The sequence below is a fragment of the Colias croceus genome, chromosome 10 (genome assembly GCF_905220415.1).
Source record: "Colias croceus chromosome 10, ilColCroc2.1".
Classification (NCBI taxonomy): Eukaryota; Metazoa; Arthropoda; class Insecta; order Lepidoptera; family Pieridae; genus Colias; species Colias croceus.
In genome coordinates, this window is record NC_059546.1 from 2,721,809 (window position 1) to 2,737,281 (window position 15,473).

General features: G+C 34.8%; 1 protein-coding gene across 50 annotated transcripts in view; it reads right to left on the reverse strand.

Annotated features, from left to right (window-relative positions):
* The window catches only part of LOC123694735 (protein tramtrack, beta isoform), a 437,925-nt gene that overhangs the window by 399,903 nt on the left and 22,549 nt on the right, over window positions 1-15,473 (reverse strand). Inside the window, exon 5 of one of the 50 annotated variants that reach the window (XM_045640247.1) lies at window positions 75-1,371. The exons of 44 other annotated variants lie outside the window; for them this stretch is intronic. In XM_045640247.1, coding sequence (XP_045496203.1) covers window positions 1,073-1,371 — 299 coding nt within the window. In that variant the 3' untranslated portion in view covers window positions 75-1,072. Of the gene's footprint in view, window positions 1-74; window positions 1,372-3,812; window positions 4,070-5,546; window positions 8,564-8,834; window positions 9,983-10,081; window positions 11,024-11,557; window positions 12,166-15,473 lie in introns of those variants that run through there. 5 more of the 50 variants (XM_045640272.1, XM_045640238.1, XM_045640243.1 and 2 more) reach the window with 5 other exon arrangements.

Genomic DNA, 15,473 nt, shown 5'->3' on the forward strand with positions numbered 1-15,473 from the left:
TATAATTTGTTCTAAGTAGAGTCAAATTAAATTTCGTAAAATTTAAAAGATTCTTAAAGCAAACAAAAACAACATTATTTCAATATTTTATTTTCAGACAAAAAGTCCGTTCACCTGGTATAAAAATCTCGTTGATCGAATCAATGCTAACAGTGGGTAAAGTCGCGTATTTTATTGAGGAAGCTATACAATTAATTATTATCAGTACCTACGTTGTTTGTTATGGAATATTATTCTTTATTTCCTTTGAATTTAGCGAACACTAAATTGACATTGATAAAAATGTTTGTTTATATAAAAAACTACACAAATTCATATTTCGTAATATACTCTTATCTATGAGATTCCACATAACTAATTGACCCTGGTTGCTTTTGACGCATTAATTATTTTTACGATTATTATAAATTGTATTTATTGTTACATAGAATATCTATTATAACATTACAACATTATTATTTTAAAACACACAATACAAAATGTCTAATAATATAATATTATAATTTAAAAATGATTTGCACATTTTGTCTGATTTCACATAAATTTTCACTTTTATAGATTCGCAAGATTCCAAGTAAATAAATAATAAACTTTTAATTGGCCGTGTTCTACATAACACGCATATTAATGAAGCTATATACTAAAGATCCACAATAGAAAAATTATTTTGCTAACAAGGGCTTTAAATATATTGAACATATTATTATTCCGAAAAACTTAACTCATAAATCTCATTTCATTTGATCTCCAAATATAAAGTGAATATATATTACATTATTTTATCGTACATTAAAAAAAATTAAAAAAATCATGGACCGATCGTCTAAAATTTTAAGAGCGAATTAATATATGGAACCAATCATTTAATAATACGGAACTCCTTAAAATAATTTAATACTAAACACAAGATCTTAAAACTACAAATGGAATGCGTCATCTTCGGAAATTTTGATCATGGATCTGTGTCACAGCCTTCGAAGCCACTGTAGTATCAAAAAATAACTCTCCCTAATACCTACGAGTTACGACACTTATACTATCTTATCTGTAGTACTTATTTTTGGTAAATAACTTAGAGACTATTGCTGCATGAGGATTTAATGCAAGCTGATTCTACTCTCGAGAAATGTTTATCAGCTGGGGTATGAGCGTCGAAGTTTTGGAGGGTAAAGTTTGGTTCGTGGTTGTGGCCACCTTTGATGCGTATGAATCTCCCGTTCAACGTGGTTTGGACTCTGCAGAGACATCCTTTAGCGTCCTTGTCGCGACACGCCCAGTTCAATTTATCCCTGTACTGGTTGTTCACCCAAAATTTATTGGAGCGAAATATCAGCACGGACTTGCCAGCTCTAGACGGTAAAAAGAACGCCTCTGAAATAGAATAACATTTGTTACAATAGGCACAGAAATAAACACATAGAAGGGCGAGAAAGTAAATTAAGTGCTAAAGTCTGAACCATAATATTTTATTTCCTTTTCATAGTTTGAACATACTCTTCTGTCGTAAGGGTCTATGTCGTAACTTTTTCCTTTCAATGGATATTATCCCGAGAGAATAGATCTTCTAAGTGTAATTTTGAACAGAAAATATAAATCAAATCAGTTATTTATTTTCATGAGAAAATTTATTTGATTTTTGTTATTTAGAAAATGTATGAAGAATAATAAATGTACCTAATAGAAGTCCAAAAGTAGAAATGAATTTAAGTTATTACTGAAAATAATACCAAGTAGGAAAAAAACATTAATATCGTGCTACTATTTTTAAAGCAAACAAATGTTTAACGTGATTTCCGCCCTCGGGATGTAACAAGAATCAAGCCATTGATTACAGGAAACTACGATATTATTTTTCCTTATATAAACATGATGTTAATGGGTACTTATAATTAGATACAAAAATTGAGATATAATAAATTCAACCATAGAGTTATTCCAAAAATAATTTCTACTCTTTTGAGCATGTTCCTAAGTATGGTACGGGAGCTAGCAACGTTTTAAAAAACGTCATTTTAGTATAGTTGGGTTTTTGATATACTGTTTCTCTTGCTATTTCGGTTAGAATCCGGGCTGTCTGGCTGGCAGTTGTGTTTGCGTTGACGAAATAGGAAGAGAAACAGTATATCAAAGAACCAAGTATTCTAAAATTCTCTCTTGTCAACGTTGCTACCTCCTATACGACTAAACCCCTGTGCATACAACTTTAACGTTCCCAACACCAGACCAACATATCACAAATGAGTATTTCTCATTAAGCCAATTGCCAAATCATAGATACGTACATTAACAAAACATTATTTTACATTATATGCGTCATTTCTATAATCACACTATCAGTCGCTAATTAAAATTAATGACGTATTATAACAATAAAACAACAATCATTCTTTCTGATACAATTTTCCTCATATTCATACTCATATAGTGCTATTTTACCGAAAACACAAAAACAGTTATGTACTAAATCGAATTACAATATTAAAATAAAAAAGTATAAAATAATAAGTGTAATAATTTACGAAGGAATGTTATAATAAAATATAACATTCCTTCTACATAATATAGGTGATCGCAATCGAAACTACAAAAAATATTCATAAAATTATCATGATAAGTTTACTTTTTATTGTCATTTTTAAACACCCTTTAATCAATATGTAGATAGGTTGGGTTTTACATGGGTGACATTTATACCATCACAAACGATTTTTATAGCCAGTCAACATCCAGCCGATAAATCTTGAAAATCCTTAAAATTCTTAACAATTTAAATTTTCTTTATATGTAATTCTATATAAAAAATACACGTGCAGTCTGTATGAACATTGTGTATATAAAAAAAAATATAATTCAATTAAACTGAACTTAACCGTGACACACATGGTTTAATTGTTGCACTTATAACATTCGAAAGATGCATATGATCTACATTTTATCTAACGGTGCTTTTGCATCAAACGAGCTAATGCTCATTCTAACCGTACTATTTCAAATTATTTAAGTGTAAACAGGCGTAGAGCATTCCTTCGTTGTTCTTAGGGCACTCAGAAAGATACAATGTTCTAATACTGAACACTGAATACGAGTTTTCGTTTACCTACATAAAAGATCACGAAAGAATGCTCCAGGGGCCTTAGACAAACGTACATAACGCCATGGAATAGAAACTGCTAACGCTAATTATTGACATAAGTTCATGACATTTTGGTAATGGTTCGGTCACACTACCAACGACGAAGACGACCACGACCAAAATTCCAATCTTGCCGAAATTTGTTCAAAATCAATATTTAAATCTCTCATCATTCTAGTACTCGGAAATAAAAAATTTCGAGGTCAATTAATAAAAAAATAGGGTTTTTTGCGATTTTCGCTGAGACGATAAGTTTATCATACAATCACCTGAACCAAAATTGTAGATCATCTAATTATCTATAAAAAATGTTAAATACATTTTTTTCCAGGAGCCTCCGTTTCTATGAAAAACCTGTTTGTTTATTCATTGATCTCAAAAAAAATGTGTCCAAACACCAATACGACAGGAAATTCTTAAATGTCATTTTAATTATGTTTTGCACAATTTTATTTAATTGCGACTGGTTGAAAATTTTGTTCGTGGTCGTCATTGTCGCTGGTAGGGTGACCGAATCCTTAGGCAAAACATCGTACGCTTATGTCAATTTCTATCGATAGCGTATTCTATTCCTTGGCGTTTTGACATTTGTCTCGGCCTGCTGCTCTAGCACTAGCTCTATCGTCGTTTGATGTAAATGCACCGTTACACAAATCCAACTTTTTATTTAATTTCTATGAACCGAGGCTGGCTGCTAAATCTGTATAGGATCCCCCGTACTCTTCCTAAAGAACTTCGGTTTTGGATGAGTGTGTGTGTTTTTGAAGTCAATCACTTCTCCTTTATTATTAGTTTTTGCTTTAGCTGAACACTTACGTTGTTTCCTTTGGGAACAACTCCAGTTATTCTTGGACGACGTTCGGTTGAATGTGTAACCCTGAAGAACTAGTATCTTCCCTCCTTTTCCAGATGAAAAGTAGGCGGCTGTTATATTTTCTAAAAAGAACACATTTCAAATAAAAAGAAACTGATTATTAGAAAAATAGAGCAATTTTTGTGAAGAATGAAATTTTATGTTTTTTTTTTATATTTTCACATTTTTTGTAATAATTGAAAACAGGACAAACCAAGACAGACATAAATAATCAAATGCAGCATTTAACGTCTTCTATTAATGCAGTTTTTAAATAGATGAATGGAATATAAAAAACATACACAAAAAAATAAAAAAGACGACTAAGTATGTATAAACATTATATTTAATATTAAATCCTTAATGAGTAATACTCTTATTAAAATCAACGAAGTCTATTCTATATTAAAATATTTAAACTTAAATCGTAGGATAATGCATATTATAAAGCCGAAGTTAAACTTGTAAGGAATGTATCGTGTACACAACTCCAATTTGTGTTGATATATGGTCCCTATGTGGGACTTACGTAAACACTACATTAACATAATTTTTAAACCGACATTAATATCATAAGTACATTAGAAGTAATATCATATATACCAATTTATAATTTTAAATTTAATACCTCGTACGATATAAACATCATATTTTGACCATCAATATTGATTACTGCCATTTATTATTATCAAAAATAAATATCATGAACTTCAATATCTGATGCACGCACTTAGTACGTCATCCATAGAGTCCTATCAATCACCAGCACCCAAATATTATCTTCGAAATGGAATGAAATAATCCAATGCCTAAAATTAACTAAACATTTAGAGGTGGATGTCTTTTCAGCTAAATCACATTCTTAATATATTCATTCATTATTGCCTTATCTTAAACATTTATAATATTGTAAATATAGATAAAAAATGATTACTAATTTTATGTAAAACACTAACAATAACAAGTAATATCCGCCTCGTATATACGACGATGTAAAACCTCGGAAAATCTTGTAACAATATATGAGCAATTTGTATAAGATATGCAACAATCAATTTACCAATAACGTTTACAAAAATATATATAGTTTACTGCTTTTACAGTGAATTATTACAACATGAATATCAAAACTGACCGCTAAAACCGATATTTTTATAAAGTTTATACGCTGCAGAAATAGTTCTTCTTGGTCTGACAACAGTTTTCATGAACAGGTTATAAATAGTTTTAATAATCCATCAAGATGTGGAGGCTCTCGGCGGATGGTTGTGCAGGCCCTTGACTGCCACCACGTTAGCACCGAGCATGTGAATACGCGCCTTGCAGTTCGTCTTCTTCGATGTACACCTCCATATCACCTTATCCCGCAGTTTCGACTCCTCGCAGAACGGAAACGTATTTACCATCATTATTATCTTGCCTCGCCGCGATTTCAAGTATTTAATCCCTGCTACATACAACATAGTTAGAATTTAACCAGCAAACCACCTCATTTAGATTACCACCACCACGAGGAAAATAATAAAACACTCGATTGTTTAATGTAAATAAAACTCGCGGTTATTTATAAGTACGATTTAATATTTCACAAAACATACCCCATACATAAACCCAAAAAATCTTAATATTATAATGGTAAATACAAAAATTACACTATAAGACTCGAAGGTACAAAGAGTAACGATTCAAATGAGGTAGATAAAGTAGACGCGATAAATTACATTAACTGGGCCCTAAGTAGGAGACTGTGGCGAAAGTGAGTAAGTACATTCTATGAGATTCTGTATATTATATACATTCAACGTGAAATACATAATTAAGGTATGCGAGTCGTAACACTTCGTAACTAGAAACTAGGTCCAACATTTTGGAACATTTCACCATACGGCACGTCACACGTACTTTTTAATTGACAAATAACGTATTTTTAAGTAACCCACCATAATAAATACACAAACATGATTTTATCGATATATTTTATAAGCAAAGGGTTCTGATTTGTATATTATTTACTGCCAGGAACTGCAAACATGATTTAATTAACTATTAATTTGCATGAACGCAAAAATATTACATTTTTGCTACCCGTAATAACTTTCGCCACAGCCTAAGTCGTTGTTTGGCATTCATATGTAGGTCAGGTACGATAGGACGTGTCAAACGGTCATTAATTATTTATTATTAATTAACAGTATACTATGTGAAGTGCAGGAGTATTTATTCTAATTAACTCTATGTTTTTTGGTCTCAGTCTCAAATTATTATTACACCAGCCGCTGAAACGAGTCTACTGTTAGGTCTATATTTAAATCTAATATCTAATCATACAATAATTGCATTTCTCACCATTTGACACGAACTACAACTACATAAGTCTAGATAAAACATTTTGGAGGCTGTATCGTCCACAATGGGCAAAGACCCTGTAAAACCTAAAGTATTTAAATAACAATAAAAAAAAATAGTAAAATTTGTACTTAAATCAGAGTCTTAGGAATACGTATGACAATTATATTATTGAAAAATTATTTCGATAAGTAACAAATTATCATTCGAAAACAATCAATAAAATATATTAGACAACAGTCTCGAGAGCCTATTCACATTTAAGACATCAACAGCAAACATTCCAGTACGAGTTAAAACTATTCAAAGAGGTAGATGAGTTCCAATAATATAAGGTAATAATAATAATTAGCAGCGCGCCGGACCCTGCGCAGCGAACCGCCCCGACGCGCCCTTTTACCCTAAACCTAGCCTAACTTACCTAAACACCTTACTCGAGTAAAGCTTCTGAGTATTTATTCATGTATATAAAATTGTATAATTAAACTAATCTGTAAAACCCGTATAAAAAGTGAAGAGGTAGATGAGTGACCTTAAGTACTTAAATCCATCCTAAGGAGTACAACATCGGTCGACGTCTGCGCTCAGCGAGTGTCGTGCAAGTGTCACCACTCGAAGGTAGGTTTGGAACATTCAACATTTACAATAACTAATGCATTTCTTATAGATAAAGAGGCGGACGTCTAATGTCTAAGTAGCAATATTTGAAACGTGTAAAGTTATAAACTCTCAAAATAAATAAAATATTTCTAAGTACAGTCGAGGGATCCTTATCGCTTTATCTGAACCGAGTTCGCGTAATCAGTCGCCTTCACGTCTCTGACGGCACCGCGGCCGCCAGACTTTGCCTACGCACCCGTTCCGATCGCAAATTGTCTACGGTCCTTCTCGAGAAACTACCTACCTCACGTTGTCCAACTTGCCTTACCGTCCTACGTCCAAAAGCGCCATCTCATATGATGTTGCCCAGGTGGATTGAGCCAAATTTCTAAATCAAACGCTAAAATGAGCCATTTCCGGATATTAACCATCTACCTAAACTTGACACCAATACGAACATTTTGAATGTGGAATATCCTAAGCGAATTTCGATCACCAGATTGCTGTTCACCCGTATTGCAAATTGAATCGCACATATCTATTTTGTTTATCACTTCAATAATCCTGCGCAAGTCCACGTCATTCAAACAAACCCAGCTCTTACCAAACCATGGAACTTGCACTGAGACTATTTAATGATTAACTCCATCGGGAAATGCCATGCTGAGATATCCACATTCAAATCTTTTTTACACATACGCTTTCGATTTCCTATCCATTTCATAAATAACCCACACCTATACGGATAACATTAGACCTCGAAAAGACCGCCTAACCTAGAATACGTTATGACATTAACCACTTACAAGTTGTTCACCAAGTCGCAACATTCAAAACCACAACATCTAAATCCGACATGAAAGATTCCACTTACAGTCACGTTACCGATATCAACTATCCAACGAAGCCATCTCTCTATATTAACTCCTTCCTATCCCCATATAACCTAAGAAATAATAAAATTACTCTATCATTAATTATACACTAAATTTCGTTAGAAAACCGTTTCTAAAATATCCGTTGTTCGAATTTTATAAATAGCAAATAGCAATAATGTATTGTGATCTAGAGCCATTAAAGTGACGAAATCGAAGAGAGCTAAAAATCATCGAGTCATCGCCTTTCGTATCGAATTGATTAATTTTCCTCCTTGATGGGAGTATCCACGAGCAGCGGTTTAGCCGTCGCCGCGTGTTGGGTGGACGCCGGGAGCGAGTTGGGGGAGGGCTGTTGGCCGTTGCCCCCGGTGGCCGCGTTGACGGCCGCCGTCGCCGTGGCCGTCGCCGTGGCGTGAGCGGCGTACAGAGCCAGAGCGTGCTGCAGTTGCAGGAGCTGGTTGTGGGGGTCGTAGGGGGCCGGGGCGCGGTGGCCGCTCTGGTGCGGCGTGCGGACGACATAGCGGCCGTCGGCGAAGCGGCGCACGTTGGGCGGCGCGTGGTTGTGCGAGTAGCGGGAGCGCACTATGCGCTCGAACCCTTCCGGTCCCTCGGTGTTCACGTCCGCCAGACATCGCGACGTGAGCCTCGACGAGCAGTACCACTGCTTGCGTCCGTGCGCTAGATTGTTTTTCAGTCGAAATGTATAGCCTCGGTGGAGGAGCAGCCTGCCTTTTCCGGCACGTATGAAACGAGCTGAAAAATACAATCATTTTAATTTGTGCCCTTAAAAAGTTGAAAAGCTATTACAAAAATGCTTTTAAAATATATCATCGCAATAAATAAAGGCATTTTCATAATAATACCTAACGTTTTACTTATTACTACTTAAATATGGATAATATATTATACTGGATGATAAGATTTAAATACACAATACACATTTATTTATGAGGAATAACAGGGAAAATCAAAACAAAACACGAAATTTTATATTTAAGCTGGATAATGTACAATAAAACAATCATTTAGTTAAATTTATTTATTAAGCTTTTAATAACTCAATGAAATTGCTCTACTAGCCTACTAATTACAAGACAAGACAAAAAAAGTTCGTAACAATAATTAAAAAATAATTTATTAAATTTATATTCATGGTATCGAAAACTTTTGGCACTACCTACATCTGAAAAGAATCATTTGGCATCATAATTTGTAAACCTTATATATAAATGGCACACCTACGAGACAATAATCTTACTCGATAATTTAACAATAAAATAGTTACAAGTGGGAAGGAAGCACGACAATACCTTCGGATACATCGTCTAATCTGTGCATCTTATTTTGTTTCATGGCAATATTCCTCTTCCCTCTGAGTTGATAAAACTTGAGTTTTAAAGGATAAATCGATATCAAACTTATAGATTTTCTAACTAGAAAGTAATTCATTCGAAATTATTATCACATTTCCACACAAATATGGCAGCAAACTAATCAACAAAAATTTAATATTTGGCACTATGGCTATCTGTTCAATAACATGAGATCATTTTTACTGAGCTTCAATATCACATTTCGGAAATATACCACTATGACTAAAATAATACTTGAGCCGAATACTTTACTTACGACGTACGACTTTCACCACGCATTTCATAGAGCAGGTACTATTGAAAATCGATCTATTTATAAAATATTTAAAAAACGTCTACACTCTAAATAGATTGCACGTCCATTCGTCAACGAATTCCCTTAACCTATGACTAGTCTATAAAAATATCGTAAATAATTTCGAGACGATGAGTTCTACTATTATCAAAAATGGTCACAATTGATGCTAATATGGCGTCACCCAGGCGTTGGGGTCGAAGTTGTCGAAGTCTAGCTGCGGTACGTGAGGGAGTGAGTACGAATTAGCCACGTATCCCGTGCCAGAGTACGGGCCGGCCGTTTTGTTTATGGGCTTCCGTTTCCATCGGTTGGCGTGGTTGTGTTCGCCGACTAGCTTATGCAGTTTCCCCTTTTGTGTGTAAGCTTTGCACGCGCACCCGCCCATGGTACACCGCCAGCGGACGATCCCCGACCGCATGGTATGGGCGGCGTAAAAACTCTTGCCTTTGACCCACAACCGCGGCCGACCACCCGGCCCCACACATAAACGCACGTAACTCTCTGAAAATCCAATATATATTAGACATATATACAAAACGTTTACAGATTTTCGTAGCAAAATCTGATATGATATGTCGTGTATGAAAGTAAATATAAAAGTAAAACAACGCAACATTGTTTATTTGAGTGAGAATGCTTTAACTACAATTATTACTATGTTAGTTTACAACTATGAATTTCTGTCTACAACCATTAAGCGAATATCACCAAATAATAAGTGGTGATATAACTAATTATTTATTTCAATATTTACAATTATTTTCTAAATAGATACTAATTACATTATTTACGTATCTACTGATTATTTTTATTGTAATACAAATGCAGTTTTTTTATTATTATTATCGTGAGTAACTCGATCAAATTCGTTCGTTATTGCTACGAAATGTTAACATATTGTTATTACAATACAACCTATACCACTTAAACTAGATTTAGATACCTTTTAGTACGATGTTAGTCGATTACAATAAATAATTTAAATATATCTACTAAACTACAGCGTGTTTGACTAGATTTGACTAGAGTATTCAAAAAGAGCATTTTGTGCATGTTATATTTTCCTGCAATTATTAAATGTCAAAATAAATCATTAAATCGTCAAAAAGAAACCTAAAAAGGGATTTCTTGCCGTCTTTAAAAACTACTAGACCATCAGATTTATATCAACGGTAAATATACACGATTCCATAGCAACACACATCACACCACCGCCTGACATACATAAGTCGATTGTGATCATGGAAATTGGAATGTCTTAGTCATTGAGGATAGCCTTGGCCTGCGTGGCGAGAGCGGCATGCGTGAACGAGCGGTGAGGGTTAGTGGGAAAGGTCTGCGGGAGCTGCGCCGGAGGCTCGTGAGAGTGCACATTGCTCAGAGCGAAGATGCGATCGTGCAGCGTGTGCGCGTAGGCGCGACACGTGCGCCGCGTGCACCGCCATCGCACCTTGTTCTTCTCCGGAAAAACTTTCTCCGCGTAAAACGAAAACCCACCGAGACGCATATGCCGCCGGCCGCGGTTCGATATGACGAATTCAACTGCAAAACACAACCCGGTCACTTTCCATATACCCATGCGACGTGTTAATATGTTAATCACAGCATGCAATAAGCTACGATAGTTCGTGAATGCATTGACAATTCTCACGATAGGGGAAATGTTTGCTAAATAAAAAACTAATTGCAAAAGTATCCTCTTTATTGACAACTCAAAAGTTTCAATCGAGAGCCCGCGTGTTACTTGTTGACTTGGACGATTTCAATGAGGCTTTCGATGCGGGTGGTTTCGGCGACGGGTTGGCGTGGGTGGTTGTGCAGCGTGAAGCGGCCGGCGAGGTGGCCGGCGGCGGTGAGGGCGCGCGCCGGGCAGCCGTACTGGCGGCGGCCACGGCACGTCCAATAGACGCGCGGGCCGCGCCGCTTGCGGGCCACGTAGCCGAACCCGTCGATCACCAGGCACGGCGCCCCGCGCTGCGTCACCGTGTACCGCACGTCGCCTGCCTCGCTCCCTGCGCTCCCTGTTGTGTTACCGTAATGACACACGCGATACGCCCGATCAAAATAAATAACAAATTTACCTTAAACTACATTTATTATGCTAATCGATCACATTCATAAAATTTATGGTAATTCATAACTGTATTGCTTTAATTAACGTGAACTCGTCAAAATTACACAGTTCTCGATTTAAATGCTTAAAGCTACGATCTGACTATTTTCATGTTCGAGTTCCGTTTATTCACTCGAAAGAAATAATATTGCAGAGAAAGAAAACATTATTTTTACAGCATCAAAATATTTACATGCTTATGTCGTTTTGCTTAAATACACACAAATTATTATTCATACAAAAAAGAAGAAAGAAATGCTGCTATGTAAATAAGAGAATCATCACACGGAAGGGCAAGTGACAACTTCACCGAGATCATATTTTCGGGCGATTTTCCGCATGTGATTGTCAGAATGATTGTGAACCGGATTTGTAACTTTAAGGATATTGTTTTTAGAGGTTATTCTCGCTCGGCATCTCTTCCCGTACTCCATGCACCGCCAGAAGGTCCGTCCGCTCCGCACGCTGTCCGTCACAAATATGTATGGCTCGTAGATCAATTGAAGGTGTCCACTTTTCGTTTGAATGAAATGCAGATCGCCCTTGTTATTGCTATTTACCGTACCTAAAACTGAATAATTTTCACGTTAGCGTTTATTGCTGAAAATATAACAAAAGTTTTTGAGGGGATTTTTTTTTTGTAAATGTAATAAAACTCTCCATAATATCATAAAATATTCTATTTTAAAAATCGTTGATTGATATTGTGGCACAAATTGTATTGTACTTGTATATATATATTATATATAAATAAATATTAAACAATTCACATAATTAATCAAACGACAGGTGTATGAATGAATCATCCGATATATTACCTTTTAAAGTATTTCAAGACAATGGAAGAAAATGGTAAAAGGGAGTTTAATTTTAAATATTTATATGAACTTCTATGTACAAGAACGTCTTCAACAAAGCTCGTAGTTTTTAACAAATATTTACTATCACAATTAAAGTAATGAGACTAGTAACTATTGAAGGAAACTGCATCGAAATCCGTTGCTTAGTTTTAAAGATTTAAGCATACAGAGAAAGTGACTTATACTATGTAATATGTATGTATTTAAAGCGGATTGTATATTGGATATTAGTAGTAGGAGCGCATCGCCAACAAACTGCTCTAAAGTTTGGCGAAAATTTGTTAAAATAAAGATTTAAATATCAATTAAAAAAAAACGTTTTTTTACAAATAAAGTAGTAGTAAAAATATAATTATAAGAAAAAATATTTTTTTTATTTAATATTGACATCTAAATCTAATCTATTAACTAAGGTCTATGGTAAAAAATATTAATACAACATAATTTTACAATATAACAACGTATACCTTTAAGAGTACTTTAACACAACTAACGTCTTCAATATAGCGACACAAAAATAGGCATAAAGTATCACAGTAATCGATAAATCTGGTACACAAACAATAACAATATACAAACATTATTTGGCAGCAAAAGGCGTCTATTTTTCAATCCAATGCCACTGTTCATATTAGGTCTGTTAGCAATGGGTATTACCTATTCTATTCTATACTATCTAAAGGTGTTTGTCATGTAGTTGAAACTACAAAATAAATTTACACAATAAACAATTTATCATTATATTTGGATCAATCAATTTTTAAAGGTCCCGAGCATAATTTTCTCCTATTTTTTTTTTTACTTCATTTAGATGAGGATTCTTCGTAGATTAAGATTATATAAGCAGCAGTAATATGTGGATTTAACTTCACGAACCGCTCTTTTCACGGGAAATAATGTCCTTTGGACAACTTACACAGTAGTACTACGAATTCTTCTAATAATAAATAATAAATAAAATTGAAACGAATGATGTATTTAACAAAAAACTATTAAGGCGAGGTTGTTACGTATTGTATTATTGATTTTACTTAATTAAAATGAACTAATTCTCGATAAAACTGAATGAATGAAGTATTATGTGATTTACATATGGCGAGATTTTAGTTGTACAGGAGACATATTTGGTTGTCTATGGGACATTATTTGTTTGTTCAAACGATAATGACCACCATCTAAACATGAAATATTATATTATTAAAAGGTAATTATTGTGTTGTATGAAAAACAATATAAAGATACCTAATTTACTTACATTTGATATGGTTTTCAGGGTTCACATTTAGAATTCAAAATAAAACAGCTTTTACTAATGAGTCAAATAGTTTACTCTCATAACTTATGTATTATATTGCAGTCTTAAATTCGCTTCCCTTCTTTCAATTATATTTCCTATTCTCGCACCCATTCCAACCATTGCATTAGTCCTTTAACATTTCCGCTATTAATTTTTATTTCTTAATCGTGACACTGAATCACACTGGACACTGGATCAGTGCGCCAGTATCTATTGCATTAATGACTCCTTTTGGTCTTAAAGCCTTGAATTTATGTTCGGCATTTGTGTGTGTTTTACAAAGACACAATATGTCTAGGGCATGCACCCGGGTTTACCCGGTTTCGAAAAACCCGGGTAAACCCGTGTTTTTTGATGATCTTGAGAACCGGGTCTGAATAATATGAATCCCGGTTCTCCCGGTTCCGACAAAAATATTAAAATATAAAGTATAATTTATATTTTGCTGCATTATTTTAACAAATTTATTCTATCTGGCAACGTCAGACTCACGTGCATCGCGAATTTTCGTGCCACGCTTCAAGCGTGGCTTTGATTGGTTGTCTAACCTTAGATGCTATAGGTTTCCTAGTTAGTTGTATTACCAAAAAAATATTTGGCTTCGAAAATGACAAAAATTAGGCTACAGAAATATTTTTATTAGATTTGTCGTTAATTTGAAAAGCTGTTGATTTTACTGTTTCACATAATTATCCAGTCATGTTTTTGTTTTTGTTATCAAGCTGAAATATATATCGAATACTCAAGTCTACGGTCCCTTGATGCTGTGAAAAAGTCAAACTCACAAGCCAACGCATCAAAAGATACAGCCGTAAATGCTGAAAATTTTCGCAAATTTCGACATTTACATGGAACTCAAAACCTACAGGGTACTTCTCATGAACACAGAGCCTTGAAATTTTGTAAAAGTAACGTCTTATAACACAGATAAAGGAAAAATTTCTAGAAAAAAAAATTTATAAGCATACATTATGTTTATTCGGAGCCCTCGGATCGCGAGTCCGACTCGCACTTGGCCGGTTTTTTGCTTTAGGGCGTGTTAAAGTTAATGTCAAAATTATTTCCATTTAGTGCCGAAGAAAGTGCCGGGATTTATAGTGACGCGAGTTAAAGTTACGGGAGGTAAAGTGACAGGAGGTAAAGTGACGGGAGGTAAAGTGACGCAAGTTAAAGTGATGTGAGTTAAAGTTACGCAAGTTAAAGTGACGGTAGGTAAAGTGACGGGAGGTAAAGTGACGCTAGTTAAAGTGGCGGGAGGTAAAGTGACGGAAGCTAAAGTGACGTGAGGTAAAGAGACGCAAGTTAAATTGACGGGAGGTAAAGAGGCGGAAGTTAAAGTGACGGGAGGTAAAGTAACGGGAGCTAAAGTGACGGGAGTTAAAGTGACGCGAGTGAAAGTGGCGGGAGTTAAAGTGACGCAAGTTTAAGTAACGGGAGGTAAAGTGACGTTATATGTCTCTTCCATTTATTGTCGGTCTAAGTATGTAGAAGGGCCGGTGTTTTATAAAATTGAAATATGAACATTTGAGGCCCGGATTCTCAGCCTTAAAAGCCTTGAATAAATTTTTTAACGAATCCAAAAGGTAACCTTTTGGTACTTTCTCTTTGCCCCTAGTTACGGTTTATTTTTTTCCAGTGGTATTCCTCGATACATCATCCCTCAAAAAGAAACATTGAATTTTTTTATAAATTCTGAATCTTCTCTGCGTCCTGTTATCTTTG